The 17,860-nt window shown below is 43.3% G+C and overlaps 1 protein-coding gene across 5 annotated transcripts in view; it reads right to left on the bottom strand.

The window, feature by feature from the left end:
- The window catches only part of LOC122798540, a 1,608,245-nt gene that overhangs the window by 311,798 nt on the left and 1,278,587 nt on the right, over positions 1–17,860 (bottom strand). For all 5 annotated transcript variants that reach the window (XM_044067582.1, XM_044067581.1, XM_044067580.1 and 2 more), the window contains one exon: positions 1,083–1,239. In XM_044067582.1, the coding sequence (XP_043923517.1) occupies positions 1,083–1,239 (157 nt within the window). The remainder of the gene's footprint in view (positions 1–1,082; positions 1,240–17,860) is intronic.

A 17,860-nucleotide genomic window follows, 5' to 3' on the forward strand; every position in this document is an offset into this window, starting at 1 on the left:
AGTGAGCATGTGAATTTGCTAAAGAAAGGATTTCAGGATGGGCATTCAGCATAATATCACGGACAAAGAAAAAGAGGAGTATGTATACTAATTGCTAGAGGAGCTCCAATAGGGATAGAAGAAACAAAAGATAACAATGGCATCAAATTAACTACTTTAAGTAGAGTTGGCTTAGACTCTAATTTCCATGTTCTAATAACTGCTTTTCTAGCAGCCACCAGAATTAAACTTAACAAGGCCTTACTATGTCTATTTAATTCAGATCCTGCATTCCAGCTCAGAAAATCATTTCCTCTGTTACACACTCATTTTCCTGAAAGAGTAATTTGCAGGAAATTTATAAAGTTCGCCATCTCATTACACTCTGGGAACATATGCTCCCAAGTACTTCTTTCTTCGTCATTACACCTTCAACATTTGTCATTTATCTGAGGAAAATTATATGGAGTCTGCATGGGGTATAAAAGATCTATGCAAAGACTTCCAGGCAAAAATCCTAAATCTTCTAGATTTTGTTGCACATTTGTTTGTTTTCATCCTTGTGACTAAAACACAAAATGTGACCCTTTGTGACATGGGATACTTTTGAATTTTGACTATAAAAACACATCTTTCTGCTTTCAAAAATATGATTTATCGTGTACACAAGGCTGCCTCTGATGCTAGGGTTGCAATATGAGAAATCTACTGAAACAGTACAATTAAAGTATAAATTCCAACCTGCCACCTGTTATATGCAGTATTCCTCGAAGTTTTTTCCTGTGATTTTTTTATGTAGCTATTTTTTTTATCAAATGTGCAACAATATTAATGACTGAACTGTCATGTATCAGACTGCTACATCAACTCTGTGCACTTTATTTACATTTGTGTATATATTGAAGTTCAATTAAAAGCTCATAATTGCAAAAAAGGCATCTGTTTGAACTACTCAACTCATTACAAAAAATGGCAAATAAAAATGCAGTGTCAGCTATGCTGTAAGGTATGCAGAGATTTACCAGCTTAGAAGGGCACACTGCATCAAGAACTGCAAATATCCTACCATCAGCATCTGCTCAGATACAACTGCATAGACTTACCTGTGCAGGTTACAGATGTGTCTGATGCCTTCATCTGTAACAAGTGTATAATCTGTCAGGTCAAGGTCTGACAATCCCACAAGGAATGAGAGGAAGGCAACACCATTGTCCGTAACTGTACCTTTGTTTGGCAGAGTCAGATGACTGAGTTTTAAACCTGAAAACAACACATAACACAACAGAATATAAACTGTTTAAGTCACTGTGAGTCATAAAATTGGGGGCATTTAATATGTACAAGAAAAAAAGTAACAAAATATGGGTATATGTATATAGCAGAATTGAAATATTTTCATTCTTGAATGAATATGCAACCATAACTTCTGACAGCTACACACACACACACACACACACACACACACACACACACGCCACAACTTGAGTTGACTCAATCAACCTTTGGTATGCTCATCAACAGACAGTTCATCTTGCCTTCAGCTTGCTGAACACAAAGCTGTAGCTAAAACATCTGAGGATCTGGCAATGGTTTTGGAGGGAAATAATCCCTTCTGGTACCTCAATGAACCCCACAAACTATGCATTCTAATACCATGGTCATACATATTCTAAAATACGGGGAATTACCCCTCCGTTGTGCTACTTTGGACATAGTACATAAACAATGGCAGTTGGCTGCCTGACATTTCAGCAAGTAGCCATTTATGAGTTGTCCACTGGCACAGTGCTCTGATCCCTAACAGCTATGTCAATATAAAACTTTCCATTGCTCACCACCTTCTTTTAAACAATCAAAATAATTCCATGTATTCCTTCATACAATATCACAGAACACACTGCCACAACTTGAAACACAACTCTTCTCAATGACTCTTAGCTTTACCTATGCTCCTCCCCTCACTCATTTCTTAATCGTACAGCTGCATATGTTGTTACACTTTGTTAATCCTACTCAGCAATCCAATCTCTCTCTCGCTCTCTCTTTCTCTCTCTCTCTCTCTCATTTCTGTGAAATTCTCAAAACATCTGAAGTAAGTAATCATCATTCTAATGTGGATTATGTGTGATTATTCCTAGAAATATAATGATGCTAAATTTGACTGTTTACTGTTACGAGGTTAAATGTAATTTCGATCTTAAGTAATATATTCTTGTAAATATAGCAGTATTAACTGTCAAAAACATTTTTTGGAGCTCTTTTCCCCAGGCCTCTGCTGACAAGGGGTATTAAGCCCAGTTGGAATTCCCCATTCAAGAAACAAAAATACATTCATACATAATTAAATAACAAAGACAAATGCATGCATAAATCTGTGCAGCTGACCCACATTACACAAAATTTTATTTCTGTAATGGTTTTATTTCTGTATAAAAGTAACATTTACTAATCTTGCTAGTATTATGGATTTTAAAATTAACAGACATACTTTTACAGTATCACTGTAATTATAAGGGGATCTTCCTTGGTGGGCCAAGAACTGTGGGTTCATCCTCTACACTAATCACAGTCTAAGATTTTTTTTTTTCCATTGGAAGCTCCAGCACTCAAGGACATGTATATCCAGTGCTGGCATTATCCATTGTGTTATGTGCCAAATGTATGAGCAAGCTTATCTCCTAGGTCTCCCAGGTCAATCACCGAGTAAGTACTTTCCTGTAAATCATGAAAAACAATGTAGATCTGATATCTACGCAACTAACAAATAACACTTAAGCAAATACTTGCTCAGCTTACAGAACTGCTGAGGGTGAATGGATGAGCTTTCCAAGCACAGAATAAAAACAGCAGGTTATTACAGACCCATCAAGGAAGGTCTGCTCACTGAGGGCCCATCTCTATACCAGAAAAATGCAAAGTACCTGTAATCACGGCTGCACAGGTAAAAACACACTCTCCAAAGCCAAGAACACAGCATCCATGGGACCTGACATCCCAAGCTGCATTCTACATGAACTACAGAATGAACTGGCACCCCACCTAAGTACCATCTTCAATCATAGCCTCACCTCAGGCTTTGTGCCCAATGAATGGTGCACAGCAACGGTTATCCCACTCCACAAAGGGGGAGCCACCATGGACCCCGGGAACTACCGCCCCATTAGCCTGACGAGCCTGGTCTGCAAGGCTATGGAGCATATCATCATGGAACTTATAAACAATAACATTGGTAATCTCCAAACTCTGGACCCTACCCAGTTCGGGTTTGTAAAAGGCAGATCATGTCTCCTAAACTGGATAGACTTCTTTGAAGCGGTCACCAAACCCGTAGATGAGGGTAAGGTGGTTCACATAGCCTATCTAGATCTTGCCAAGGCTTTCGACACCATCCCTCACTCTGGAATTATAGACAAACTCACTAAACTAGGTATAAATCCCTATGTCACAAGATGAGTTGCCAACTGGCTCACTGACAGAACCCACACTGTGAAAGTAGCAGACTCCAAATCCAACTTCAGACCAGTGACAAGTGGAGTACCACAGGGTTCAGTCCTGGGTCCTCTCCTGTTTGGTATCTACTTGTCTGAAGTACAGTTTAACATAGAAGGCCTTTGGCTAACAATGTTTGCAGATGACTGCAAACTAGGAGCCATAATCAAAACTCCTAACGATGTGGGCATCCTACAAAAGGGCCTCACTGAGACAGATGCCTGGTGTCAAAGCCATGGCCTCAAACTCAATGCCAAAAAGTGCAGTGTCATCCCTTTTGGTAAAACCTCTGTACCCATGAACTACCAAATAGGCGGCAGTCTAAACACCGAAAGTGTGGATAAGAGACCTTGGGACACAGGTGGACAGTAGTCTCTCCTTTGATAATCACATCGCCACAGTGGTCAGGAAATCCGTCTACGTGGCACACCTCATCACAAAAGGTTTCTCATACAGGAAAAAAAAAAGGTCATTGTTCCCCACTACTCATCACTCATTAGACCCATTATAGAGTACAATGCCCCTTTTGGTATGTACCTCACAAGACATCTACAACAACTGGAAAGGCCACAGAAATACCTCACAAAGAGGATTACCGGCCTCAAACAGATGGCCTACGCAGACCGTCTCAAAAAACTCCAGCTGTACTCTTTCACATATCACCTACAAAGAGGCAATCTCTGCCTAACATACAAAGCTATGTCAAACCCAGAGCTGTTGGACATGCTCCACATAAAGAAATCCCAATCCTTCCAAGCTACACGCTCTAGGGAACTAAATCTTGTCACCACAATAAACAGAACATGCTGGAGGGAGAGATTCCTGTCCCAGAGACTTCCCATACTCTGGAACAAACTACCTATCTATATCAAACAAAGTTCCTCATTAGCACTCTTCAAGAAAAATCTTGATGATTGGATGGGAGATAGGAAATTCACCCTGGGATCACTTCTGTGGCTCTGCTTGACAAGGGCACAGGAAAATAATTTTCTTGGGTGGCAAAAGCCAGGGTACCATTTGGCTAGGCTTATATAGGCCCTAGGACCAATAGCCTAGTACCTACCTATGAACCTATGGTAAAAACATAGCTGCTGCATCTAGCACTGAAAACTCTCTTCAATAGGTCAGATAAAAGGATGAATCCCAAGCAGTAAAACCCCCACATAGCAAGGAGCCAAAAAATAAAGTTCAAAAGGCCAAATCCTAGAATGCAGACGAACAAAAGATGCATTACTGACTCCCAGAGTAATGGTTGTCACAATAAGGGTTGGGGAAGGACTGAAGCAAGGACCAAGTAGTCATGGCACAGATATCTGCCAATGAAAATATTCTTGAAGCAGGCAATGGAAGCACCTATACCTTTAGTGGAGTGTTGTTTGACTGCAGCATTCTCCAGGAGCTGGCAACTGTGAGCCCCTTCCTCCCTGGTGAAGCAGATGATCAGCTGTTCTGTCATAAATGTGTGCACCTGTTTCAGGTAAATCCTGAGCTGAAGGTATAGATCTACAGTACAAAGGTATCTCTCAAATATAGTTTTTGCTCTAGCAATTAAAACAGGGAGATGTAAGCTTGGCTTTATGGTGCACAGAGTTGGAATCCTTACTGCAACCCAGGCAACTGGGGTTCAGTTAGCAGCTCTGGCACTGGAGGAGCCAGGCAGGAAGTAAAAGGGAGGGAAGAAACATGGCCCACGCACCTCTCCTGGGGGGGGCAGCTGCATACACTTGGGAGCATATGGAGTAGGTGCAATTCCTCAGATTGTGACCGAGGAAAACCACTGCTCAAGCTTCTTGGGGTGTGGCAAGGGTGGATGGAGGGTACGCCCTTTGTGAAGGTAAAGGGATGGTCCGTGCAGTCAGTCCACTGTATGACTTCACCTGGGAGCTCAGTCAACTGCATGCTGGGGGTTAAGGCCACCAAAGCTAAAAGTCAAATATCCCCTGATGGCTGCCTGAATGATGGCATCTCCCAGCCAACTCTTATCCCAGTGATGGGTAATGGATGGATATAGATTGTTATGGATCGGGATGACTGGTATGCAGTGGTTACAAAAAAAACTGGTAAACAAAAAAATAGGGAGATGAATAACTACAGGAGAACTTGGAAACATGGATTCATACGAAGAGCTACCCAACACTTGTGAAAGAGCAGATAATATTTCCCAACACAAGAGGGACCCGCAGTTCTGAGATCTCCTGTAAGCAGTGGAAATTGCCACCAGAAAAACGGCAATCCAAAAAATAAAGTTCACTACCACTAAGCCAGTGGACTCAAATGACAAATGGGAAAGCCTGTCAATCATGAAATTCAATCTAGACTGTACTGTAACACTTGAGCACTATTCCAGCCATCTTACATTAGGAGGGCCCTGGCTGTATCCTTGTGACACAAGTGTGTAGTTTGAGCCTCATATGAGTTTGAGATTACTGGAGGAAAGCTCATTATGTGCTTTCCCACTGGTAGTACAGCTAAAATTATTTATTCTGGTTTATATTTAAGCCTCACGTTTGCGCAGTTTTGCACTCTTTTAACTGGAGCGGTTCAACTTTTGTCGACTTCTGCCAGAGGTCTGGAGAATGTCTGCTGAAATCAAAAGCATCCACTACTAAAATTAAAAAATAAGGACTTTTTGAGTTTCCTTTGCACTTTGCTGACCTTATTTTACAGTTTTGCTGTCTCATTTTGCCGATTTTTACTGGATTTTCTGCACTTAAAAAAAGCTGTTCTGCTGCTTTAAGTAGCTAGCACATAGCATAGACTGGACTCAGATCTGCCAAATCTAGACTGTATTGTAACACTATCACTATTCCTGCACCAGCCACCTTACATTAGGAAGGCCCTGCACCTGCATCCTTGTGGCAGATGTGTGTAGTCTGAGCCTCGCTGGAGATTACTCGAGGAAAGATCATTGTGTCCTTTTCCACTGGTAGCATAACTTAAAAGTGTTTATTCTCATTTGTATGTATTTGCTCTCAGCTGCTCACCATCTAATGAGGTTTAGCAGTGCCCTGTACAGACATAAATGCCTTGAAAAACAATTTTCCACTAGACATTTATTAGTGGAACCCTCCCAAGTTCCCCTGCTGTATTGCGGGCAGCTCAGTTGCGCACTGAGAAGCATTGCCATAGTTTTTTCACTCCTATCCTTTAATACAATAAACCCTTTTTTAATCCTAGAACAAAAACCAGTCAAACTATCCCACTCCCCAATAGTAGCTATGGTAAAAACCTTCTATAATGGGTGGTCAGTTTCAAACTATTTCTCCGGCCAGCCTGACTGACACGGGCATCCTGAGGAAATGTAGTAATTGTCTCATGTGTACTGACAACCACTAAAACAAATAAATACAACATGTGAGAGTTGCAATTACACTATGAATTTGGAATCAATTCTCTCATGTAATGACAAACCAGACATCAAACAGATTGTCAGCACACACACACATCACCTCTCACACAAAACAAGGTCAAAGCACATAAACCCACATATGCGAAGGTACTCAATAGAAGCCTACCAAAGATCAGAGACCTCCCAAGTGCAAACCACTTGCACACACTGCAAAACAACTAAAATACAATATACATAACAACATATACACCAGTGTCTCAGCAAATAAGCTCCTAAGGCAAAACATCTCAAAACCAATTGTGCAGGAAACTCCACAGTGAGACACACAGATGTCCCTCTCACCAGACTGGACAAGGAGAAGGTCACAGTCAGCTGCCTGTTAGGTGCCAGGATCCGTCAAATCACCCACAAACTGAAGTCACTCAAAAACAATTACCATTATGACTCTGTCATAGTCCACGTTGGAGTGAATGACTTGAGATGTACCTCTCTGGACTATATGAAGAGAGATATGACTGAACTCTCAGATTATGTGCCCCGTATAGGTATGACTCTAGCCCTAAACAGCATCCAACCTTCACTCAGGATGATGCCACAATATAGACAAAAAATGATTGACTTCATCAATTTGCTTAGCTTCTGGTGTCAATCCAGGGGGGTCCAATAAATGTCAGCCTGGGAAGATATGGTCAACAGACCATGCTGCCTTGCCAGAGAATGTCTTCACCTATCTCCTGTAGGCTTTTGAATACTGGCAAGATGCCTGCCTCCCCATAGTGCCATTTTTAGGCAATGTCAAAACAACAAAATTCTTGATGTAAAAAAATCCACTTGAGACAAATTCAAGGTTATGCTGCTTAATGCTAGCAGCCTGAACAGGAAACTGCAGTCCCTGAAAGCACTCTTCACCTTGGAAGATGCTGACATATGTGCAGTCGCTGAGACATGGTTCAAGGCCACAGAGAACACCCCAGCCATGCAAGACTACAACGCTTTCCACATGTTCAGACACCAAAACAAGCATGAAAGAACCAAAGGTGGAGGTACATCCATCTTCATTAAAATCAAACAGACCTCAAGACTGGTTAAACAGTATGACTCTCTTGAGGTACTCCAGGTCCTACTAACTATAGGTAAAACACTCTACCACATCATAGCTAGCTACAGGTACCCCACCGTGAACCAAGAGAAACACACTGCCTACCTGGACTTGCTAGAATCACTCACTATATAACCAAAGACTTGGGTTATGGGAAATTTAAACTATCCTTCCATTAATTGGGTAACATACATGAGCACAAACATGCTTGCCCTGAGGTTCCTGGTTTTTGTCGATACAAATGCCCTGGAACAGTTAGTCTGTATCCCCACAAGGGGCTCAAGTGCTCTGGACTTGGTAGTCACCAAAATGGGGGGAGGGGGTTCACTGCACTGCCCCCTGCGTGTTGCCCTCCCTGGTAAGGTCAGACCATAAATCTGTCTCATTCAGAGTAACGTTCAGACCTGACACCCCCACAGGAGCAAAAGAACTGAAAAATGTTTCCAAAGCACACTACATCCTACTAAACAATGATATAAAAAGTTTCAAACCCCCTGCTAATGCAGCCAGTAATGACTCCTATGAAGAGGAGTACACAAATGCTCTGTACAGTCACTTAAATAACTGTACACTCTCAGCTGTACTTGACCGGATCAAAACCAGGAAAAAACAAGCCACCCTGGTGGACCTCAAGTATAAATAGTTTATACAACAAAAGGAAGAAACTGTTATCTAAGAACAAAAAGGAACTTACTCACCAGAGGAAGAATACTGTGGTGGTGCTGCTGCGGTAGCGTTGTCGCCTCACAGTAAGACGTTGTCCTGTTCGATTCTCAACTAGAGCGTCTTCTGTGTGGAGACATGCGTGAATGGGCGTACCTTCGTTGAAGGTTGTGCGTCAGAGCTGGCAACTCGGCACGTAAAAATCTACTGCCAATCATTAGCGGACCGGAGTTCCACTGTGGCGACCCCTAACCGGGAAAAGCCGAAAGACACAACTCACCAGAGGAAGAATACCCTCCTCAGCTTGAACAAGTAAATCAGATATCTTGTAAAGTCCTCTAAAGCTAGTTAAGAGGCTAACTTATCATCCCTACCTAAGGATAATGACAAGGCATTCTTTACCTATCCAAAATCTAACAGGAAATGCTCAGCTATGTGACAAACCTATAGTGGCTGGTATGATTCATACTGACCCTAAGGAAATTCCCAACCTGCAAGCTGACAGATTTAGCGCAAACTTCACCCGCTGTCCCCACCAGCCATACCCAGTCCTCTACCTAGTATCTCCAAAGAGCAGGTCATACCCAAGCTCTCCATGGCCGAAAACATGGCCACTATGTGACCAGATAACATCCCAGGTTGCTTACTAAGCAATCTAAAATAAGACTTAGTGGAACCATTTGGCACTCTCTTTAACCACAGCCTGAGCACTGGCTTTGTTTCAGCAAAGTGGAGAACAGCAGCAGTAATCCCCTTGCACAAAGGTGGTCCTTCAACCAACCCTGGGAACTATAGACCGATAAACCTAACCAGCCTTACCTGCAAGGCCATGGAAAGAATCATCATGGACCTTACCAACAAGGACACAGGAACCTTTAAATTCTTGACCTGAACCAATTTGACTTTGTTAAGTGTAGATTATGCTTATTAAACCTGGTGGACTACTCTGAGAATGTCACCAAAGCCCTGGATGAATGCAAAACAGTATATATCGCCTATCTTGACTTGGCCAAGGCTTTCGACACAATCCCCCACACAGGTATCATTGAGAAACTCTCCCATCTGAAGATTAACCCATATGTCAGTAGATGGGTAGCCAACTGGCTCACCAACAAAAAGTATACTGTCAGAACTGGGGAGTTCACCTCTTCCAGTAGGTCAGTTACCAGTGGCAGAACACAAGAATCTGTGCTGGGCCCTCTACTGTTTGGAATCTATTTCCTGAAAGTCCAGGTGAAAGTACATAGCCTGTGGCTTATAAATTTCAATGATGATTGCAAACTGGGCACAATCATTGAGTCCCCAATGATGTTAGCATATTACAAAAGGGGCTAACACAGACAAATGATTGGTGCCAAAGCCACAGACTAAAACTAAATGAAAAAAGTGCATTATTCCCCCCTTTAGAAAAGAGGAAATCCCTTCAAATTACAATACTGACAGCATCCCTCTTAAGCTCAAACCCAGTGGTAAGAGATTTGGGAACACAGGTTAATAGCAACCTAAACTTTCATCACCATGTGTCCACAGTGGTAAGGAAAGCCTTCTACATTGTGCATCTCATGAGTAAGGGCATTGCATCCAAGATAAGGATGTTAGAACTCCTCTGTACACGACCCTGATCAGACTACTAATAAAGTACAACACTCCCTTTTGCATGTACCTCACCAGACACTTGCAGCAGCTGGAGAGACAGCAGAGGTTTCTCTCCAAGAAAATTCACGGGCTCCAAAAAGGCCCTTTCACTGTACTTTGTATCCTACAGGCTGCTGACAGGCGACTTGTGCCTGGCCTACACAGCAGTCTCTAATCCTGCCCTAAAGGAAATGCTGCACATCCGCAAATCAAAATGGAACAACAGTCACTTGCTCCAGGGCTCTCAACCTAGCCTGTGACATCAAAAGGACATGCTGGAAAGATAGATATGTCTCCCAGAGATTGCTGTTCCTCTGGAATAAACTCTCGATTCACGTGAAGCAGAGCTCCTCAATGACCCTATTTAAGCACAACCTAGACAATCGGATGGTAGACCGTAAATTCACCCTAGGGGTGGCATCTATGTCCCTCATGGGCAGAGGAAGTTGGTGTTGATCATAGTCTCGCCTGCAAATAAAGACCAGCTAACCATGGCCAATTAGTGAACATGTGTATAACATGGCTAGGCTTTTAAAGGCCTTAGGGCCATTAGCCTAGTAACGTCCTATGAATCTATGTGGAGGAGAATGGTGCTAAAAAAGAGGACAGAAAAACAGCACTCCTTAACAGAACTGCCTGATGAGATGGTGCAGGGTTACAAGCATGCCATAATGGGTGGTAACATCTAACACATGCGCACCTTCATTGTGGCCCAAACAGAATCACCTGCAAGTTCATCAATTTAGGCAAGATGACTGTTTGAAATTCAAGGGATGAACCTACCAAGTGTAAAGCTTTCTGAGAGCTTCAATCATTTATAAAACACCTTCTGGAAGTTCTGTAGGAATCACTGCATCTACAGCAGCAGCTGTTAGTCACCCTGACGGGGGAGGTGGGGGTGACTGCATGGATAATACTAAGAGAATCTCTTATACAGCTGGACAGCTGGAGAAATGAGACTTGAGCCCACACCGAATAGGCCACTAAGGGGTGATAAGACTTAGTTTTGATCTTTCTTCCCTGAACTCTGCTGTGAGGTACTGAGATCATCAATAATGTTGTAAATCTTTACAGAAATGTTCCATGCCACAAGACAAACAACACCATCACTGCCAGATCCAGCTTACCTTGCAGGCACTGAACAGAATAACTGCAGAGTTGCATTCTTTATAGCAGCAAACTGATTGATCGCCAAAGCACCTCACTTCCAGAATATCCATACCAGGCATGCATTCTGAGTCCACACTCCACTACTTTATTCACATTTGCTACGAAGTTAACTGTTGAGCAAGCAATGCCTCTTATCTATGATTCACTGTCAGATGAGCACTGTACCCTGCAGATAGGATACAATTACATGGTCCTTGCTTGTTTAGATGCCATACAATGAGTGAGGATTAGCTAACAAAACCAGATCTGAATCAAAGGTCTTCAGAGCCACAGACACTACTCAAAGTTCCAAATGGCCAGTGAGGTGCCCCTTTCTCTAGGGGGATCTACAACCCCGTGGTAGCTGAGTCAAGTTTACTGTCTTGCCAGTGAGGTTTTCATCATCAGAGTGAAAAGTCTGGCTAAAAAATGGGAGGTCTAGCAATAGGTTTTTGGAAGTGGTCTCCAACACAATGTCGAGCAAAACAACTCTAACAGAGAAGCTTCTTTAGAAACTCTGCAATTAATGGAAACTTGCAGCCACTGCAAAATCAGCATTTTCACCCATTCATATGATACAGCTGAGACTGCAGTGGCCATTAAGTACAGAAGATAACAGTATGGTCTAGGTGAAGTCAGCATCCACAAGCAGGACACCTAGATCATGACCTCATATGCCTTCACCAAGGATGGGAATGGCCATACTGAAGAATGTCCATCTTCATGTCTGTAAAGATAATTCATTGATGGGGTCAACCAGGTCTTCTGCTACCTTATATCCATTCCCAGAAACTGCATCTACTTCAGAGACAACAGCAGCAGCTAGACTTCCAGGCATAATAACACAAGTAGGTATGTCTGTAAGGCTTTGACGACCTGAAGAAATCTAAAAAGATAACACTTTTTTGGGAGTTTTTTGCCCCTACTGCCTGCTGATCATAGGCAAGTACTAGGCTACTGGCCCTGGGGCCTATACAAGCCTAGCCAAACGAGGTTCCCTGGCTTTCACCACCCAAGAAAATTATTTTCCTGTGCCCCTGTTGAGCAGAGCCACAGCAGTGATCCCCAGGGTGAATTTCCTATTTCCCATCCAATTGTCAAGATTTCTCTTAAAGAGGGCTTATGAGGAGCTTTGCTTGACATGAATGGGCAGCCTATTCCAGAGCAAGGGAAGTCGCTGGGACAGGAATCTACCCCTCCAGCATGCTCCGTTTATTGTGGTGACAAGGTTTAGATCCCTGGAGCGTGTGGCTCGAAGAGACTGGGATTTCTTTTAAGTGTAGCATGTCCATCAGGTCTGGGTTAGACATGGCTTTGTACGTTAGGCAGAGGTTGCCACGGAGTAGGCGATATGTGACGGAGTACAGCTGGAGTTTTTTTGAGATTGTCGGCATATGGCATCTGTTTCAGGCTGGTAATCCTCTTAGTGAGGTATTTCTGTGGCCTTTCCAGCTGTTGAAGATGTCTTGTGAGGTACATGCCAAACAGGGCGTTGTACTCTATGATGGGTCTAATAAGGGATAAGTAGAGAGGAACAATGACCTCTCTTTTTCTGGAGGAGAACCCCTTTGTGATGAGGTGTGCCATCTAGAAGGATTTCCTGACTACTTTGGCAATGTGATTATTAAAGGAGAGACTACTATCCACCCGTGTCCCAAGGTCTCTTACCACACTTTTAGTGTTTAGTAGGCTATTTGGTGTTTAGTAGGCTACTGCCTATGTGGTAGTTCATAGGTACGGTATTAATCCCAAAGCGGATGACTATCCACTTCTTGGCATTGAGCTTTAGGCCATGACTTTGACACCAAGCATCAGTTTCAGTGAGGCCTCTTTGTAGAATGTCCACATCCTTAGGTCAATCGATTATGGCTCCTAACTTGCAGTCACCTGCGAATTTCATTAGCCAGAGACCACCTGTATTATCCTGGACTTCAGAAAAGTAGATACCGAACAGGAGAGGACCCAGGACTGAACCCTGTGGTCCTCCGCTTGTCGCTGGTCTGAAGTCGGACTTGGAGTCGGCTAGTTTCACTGTGTGGGTTCTGTCAGTGAGCCAGTTGGCCGCCCATCTTGTGACAAAGGGATTTATGTCTAGTCTAGTGAGTTTATCTATAATGCCAGAGTGGGGGAATGGTGCTGAAAGCTTTGGCGAGGTCAAAATAGGCTGTGTGCACCACCTTACCCTTGTCTACAGCACTGGTGACTGCTTTGAAGAAGTCAATCAGGTTTAGGAGGCATGAGCTACCTTTTACAAACCCAAACTGAGTGGAGACCAGAGTTTGGAGGTTACCTATGTCTTTGTTTATCAGCTCTAGGATGATGCATTCCATGGCCTTGCAGACCAGGCTCGTTAGGCTAATGGGGCAGTAGTTCCCGGGGTCTGTGGTGGCACCCCTTCGTAGAGTGGGATAACTGTCACTGTGCGCCATTCCATAGGCACAAAGCCTGAAGTGAGGCTATGGTTGAACATGGTACTTAGGTGGCGTACCAATTCATTCTGTAGTTTGTGCAGAATGCAGCCTAGGATGTTGTCCGGTCCCATGAATGCTGTGTTCTTGGCTTTGGAGTGTGCAGTCTTTAGCTGTGCGGCTGTGATTTCAGGGTCTTTGCAATCATCCGGTATGGGCTCTTTGGGGGGTGAAGTTAGCTGAACCTGTCTGCCAGGATGTTGACAATATCAGTTGGTTCGGTAAATGTAGTGCCATTGTCCTATAATTCAGAGCAGATCCGAGTGTTGCCATTGAGATTCTTGACATAGCTGTAGAAGGCTTTGTGGTTAACTTTAGAATCCATGGCGATTTTATTTTCGTAATTAGCTTTGGAGGATTTAAGAGGAATCTCAGCTTCTTGCTGATGCTGACCAGGGACTTCCTGCAGTCCTGGGACTTTACTCGTTTTTGCAACAGTTGCTTCATTCTGTTGTTCATAGGTAGGTACTAGGCTATCTGCCAGAAGGCATTTATAAGCCTAGCCAGAAAGTGTTGGCTTTTGCCGCCCCCTTAGATTAGTTCCCAGAAATAAACAGCCTCTGCAAGAACCCAATACCTTGTACACTACAGTCACAGTAGTTAACCACTAAGCCATCACAGCAGTAGAGCTTGTTTATGGCAGGGGACCACCAGATTGGCTTCCTTTTTCTGGAGGACAGCATCTTGGTTTTGTTGGGGATGGCATGGTCCATGCACTCGTGTATGTGCTTATACAGTGCATTTGTATATGATTCAGCAGTCGTGCCTCTATTTTGCATCTGTGTGGGTGCAATGAAGTTTGCCACTTCTGACTTAAAAAGCATGAAGTTGGCTTTGGAGAAGTTTTTTTACGGTGGTTTCCTTAATGGGGAGGGGGGCAGGATATGGATGTCTTGGGTGATTAGCTTATGGTAGGACCTGACCAGCGAGGAGTTGACCACTGGCACGGAGCATCTGTTACCCATATTGGTAATGGCCAGGTCCAGGATGTTGCTACCCCTGGTAGGGGTATGGATAAGCTGGTTCAGGGTGTTGGAACTGATGAATTCCAGAAAACGTTGGGCAAATTAGTTAGTACATGAGTAGTTTTCCCAGTTGATGGAGGGGTAGTTGAAATCTCCCAAAATTAAGGTATTGGGATGTACCATGATATTATCCAGTATATTGAGAAACATGGAGTGGGCGCCCTGGAGCATAGCAGGGGATCTGTAACATGCTACAATCTGAACTGCAGTCTTGCCCAGTGTTAAATGTACTTGGATCATTTCAGAGGCATTATGGTGAGCAACTAGCCTGGAGGTGTGGATATTCTTTATGAATATGGACACGTCTCCTCCTTTAGTATTTCGATCCAAGTTTGGTGGCCGAAAAGTGTGATAAGAATTGTAGCTTGGTAATGCAGGGGTGCTCTCTGGAGCCTTAAACCAGGTCTCTGTCACTGCACAAATGTTGATGTTCTCCATCTTAAGGAGAGCCTCGAGTGTGTGCATTTTAAGGTTTAGACTTCTAGCACTGAGTAGCATTACCCTTAGATTTCGCTTGTTTATGTCTACTATGGTGGTGCGTGTGACGCCAGTGCCCTGGCCCAGCAATCAAGGAGCCTCAATCCTCACCACTAACACCAGAGAGGGCATCTCATATATGAGGAAAGGATAACAAATACACACAGTAAAGTGCAATTTCCCTTAAGAGCACAGAGAGATGACAGTCAGTCCAAGGCTGGTCGCTCCCTTGATCCCCAGGTCCCCAATAAGACTCCCCACTGGCACAGCTATAGGGTCCAGATCTCAGCCTTGCTGGGCAAGCTAAAATCTCCAACACCCTCTCTGTCCAACCAGTGCTTCGTGTCCCTGCCAAAGTAGATGACACACACACTTTGAGATAAGAGTTTATACAACCACACAGACACTTCTGGGGAAGGCTGGCACAGGTTCTCCAGCTGTGCCCCTTTTACCCAAACTATACGGTAGTACCACTTGCCACCACCCAGCTAATATTTATCAGCTACTCAAAGGCCCTCAAAAGGATGTCCAATTTTTACTGTGCAATATTATTATCCAATTGGTAGTATAACTAAACAGCCAAGGCTTATTAGAGTGGCTATGTTCAGTTTTACCAAAGGCATACAAGTACTCTAAAGAGCTTAAATTGTCTCTACACAAACCAGCCACAGTTAAAAGGCTTTAAAATATTTAATAATAAATAATTAAAACCACAAGACAATACTTTGTACTATACAGTGCTAGTCAAACGTTCAGAGATCACATAGAAATACTTAAAATCAATCAGTAGTATAGTTCTGACATCACAGAAAAACACTTAGTCTAATCTTTCTAATTTCTAGTTATTCCTAAAAGAAAACACACTTCTAAAATAACTTACTAATAGAGCAAGGCAGAGTGTTGAGTTGGATAAAGTCAAAAATGCTTAATAATCTCTGGTTCTCAGTTTAAATTGAAACTACAGTTCTGATAAAACACTACATCACTTCTTCTACACTTTCCTGGAGTTCCCAGGCTGACAGAAACTGCATTTACATTCTTTTACACTTAGAGCAATAAAGAACATTCCACATGTAAATTCTGGTCATTAACTTTAGCCTTAAATCAACAGGCAGGAAGCCTTCATCTAGTCGGACTGGAGCTGACTTGTAAAACATCAAAGGCAGTAATGAAATAATTTTAATTTCAAAGGACCAACAAGAAATGCTTGACTTAGCTTTCTTTACAGCAGATGGCAATGTTGCCACATTGTTTTAAGTTCAACATTCATATCTGCACAATTCTATCTGGCTAGGCTGGCAGCCTCCACCCATCTCTACCAGTCTTCACAGTGCGTTTGACGTTTGAGCCTTGCCTAAAAAAGGCACCATAGGGGCGGCAAGAGCCTTAGCCGGTATCCAGAATCCCAGAGGTGACAGGTGCAGGCAATCTCTGACAAAGCATTGTGGCCTGTCAATCATGCCATCCCAGACAGACAGATACTGGATCCCCTTTGAATGACACCAGAAACTTAGCCAAATGTTGAAGTCAATAATTTTGTCCTTATACTGTGGTATCATTATGGGAGACGGCAGGATGCTACTCAGGACTAGTGTCATACATGCCTGGGCCATATGGTCAGAGAGTTCCAACATGTCTCTTTTCATGTAGTCCAGGGAGGTAGTCTCAGGTCATTCACTCCAATATGGACAATGACAGAGTCATACTTGTGCTTGTACTTGCTGTGGAGTGACCTGAGTGCGTGTGTTATATGGCGGATCCTGACAACCGACAGGCAGCTGACAGTAATATTTCTCCTTGTTTAGCCTGGTGAGAGGGACGTCAGTGTGCCTGACTATAGAGTTGCCAATGACTAGTGTATTGGGTATGCTGTTTTGCCTTATGGGCTGAGGTTGAGTGGCACACTGATTTTATGGGCTATGTGTCGTTCAGGTAGTGCTGGGGGGTGGTGGTTGCTTATGTTTCAGCTTTGGAGGTCTCGGTTGTTTGGGCAGATTTTTATTGAGATCCTCCGTGAATGTAGGTGTGTGTTTTGTGTTACTATGTGTGGGTTTGGGTGATGCAGGTTTTGATGGACTATGTGTTGAGTGCGGTGTGGTGTTAACCTTCTCCTCTTGACTGTGTAGTCCAGTCTTTGCTGAAGAGGGCTTGGCTTCCAGTTTGGCTATATAAGTGCATCTCTCACAGGTTGTAGTGTTGGGTGTTAGGAGGAGAGGGTTGTCAGTGTACATGAGGCAATTGCAACATTGTTCCAAGAGGCCCAGATTTATCAGGTGGACAGCAGAAAACACCAGGAGCTGACCCTTGGACATGCCTGGTTATTGCTTATTTATTTAAGTACTGGGAGCTGATTTCCTCTTGATTCTCTCTCTCCCCCTACCTATGTCAACCAGCCCATTCAGTTCCCATTCACCAAGGACACAGCCAAATGAGAGAGGCAGTCATTTAAGCAGCAATCTGCAGTTGCTCATTTTTTTTCTTTTCTATGAACCTAACCCCACAGCACATGCTCAGTTAGGCATGCAAG

The sequence above is a fragment of the Protopterus annectens genome, chromosome 3.part1 (genome assembly GCF_019279795.1).
Source record: "Protopterus annectens isolate FY-2018-M chromosome 3.part1, PAN1.0, whole genome shotgun sequence".
Taxonomy (NCBI): Eukaryota; Metazoa; Chordata; order Ceratodontiformes; family Protopteridae; genus Protopterus; species Protopterus annectens.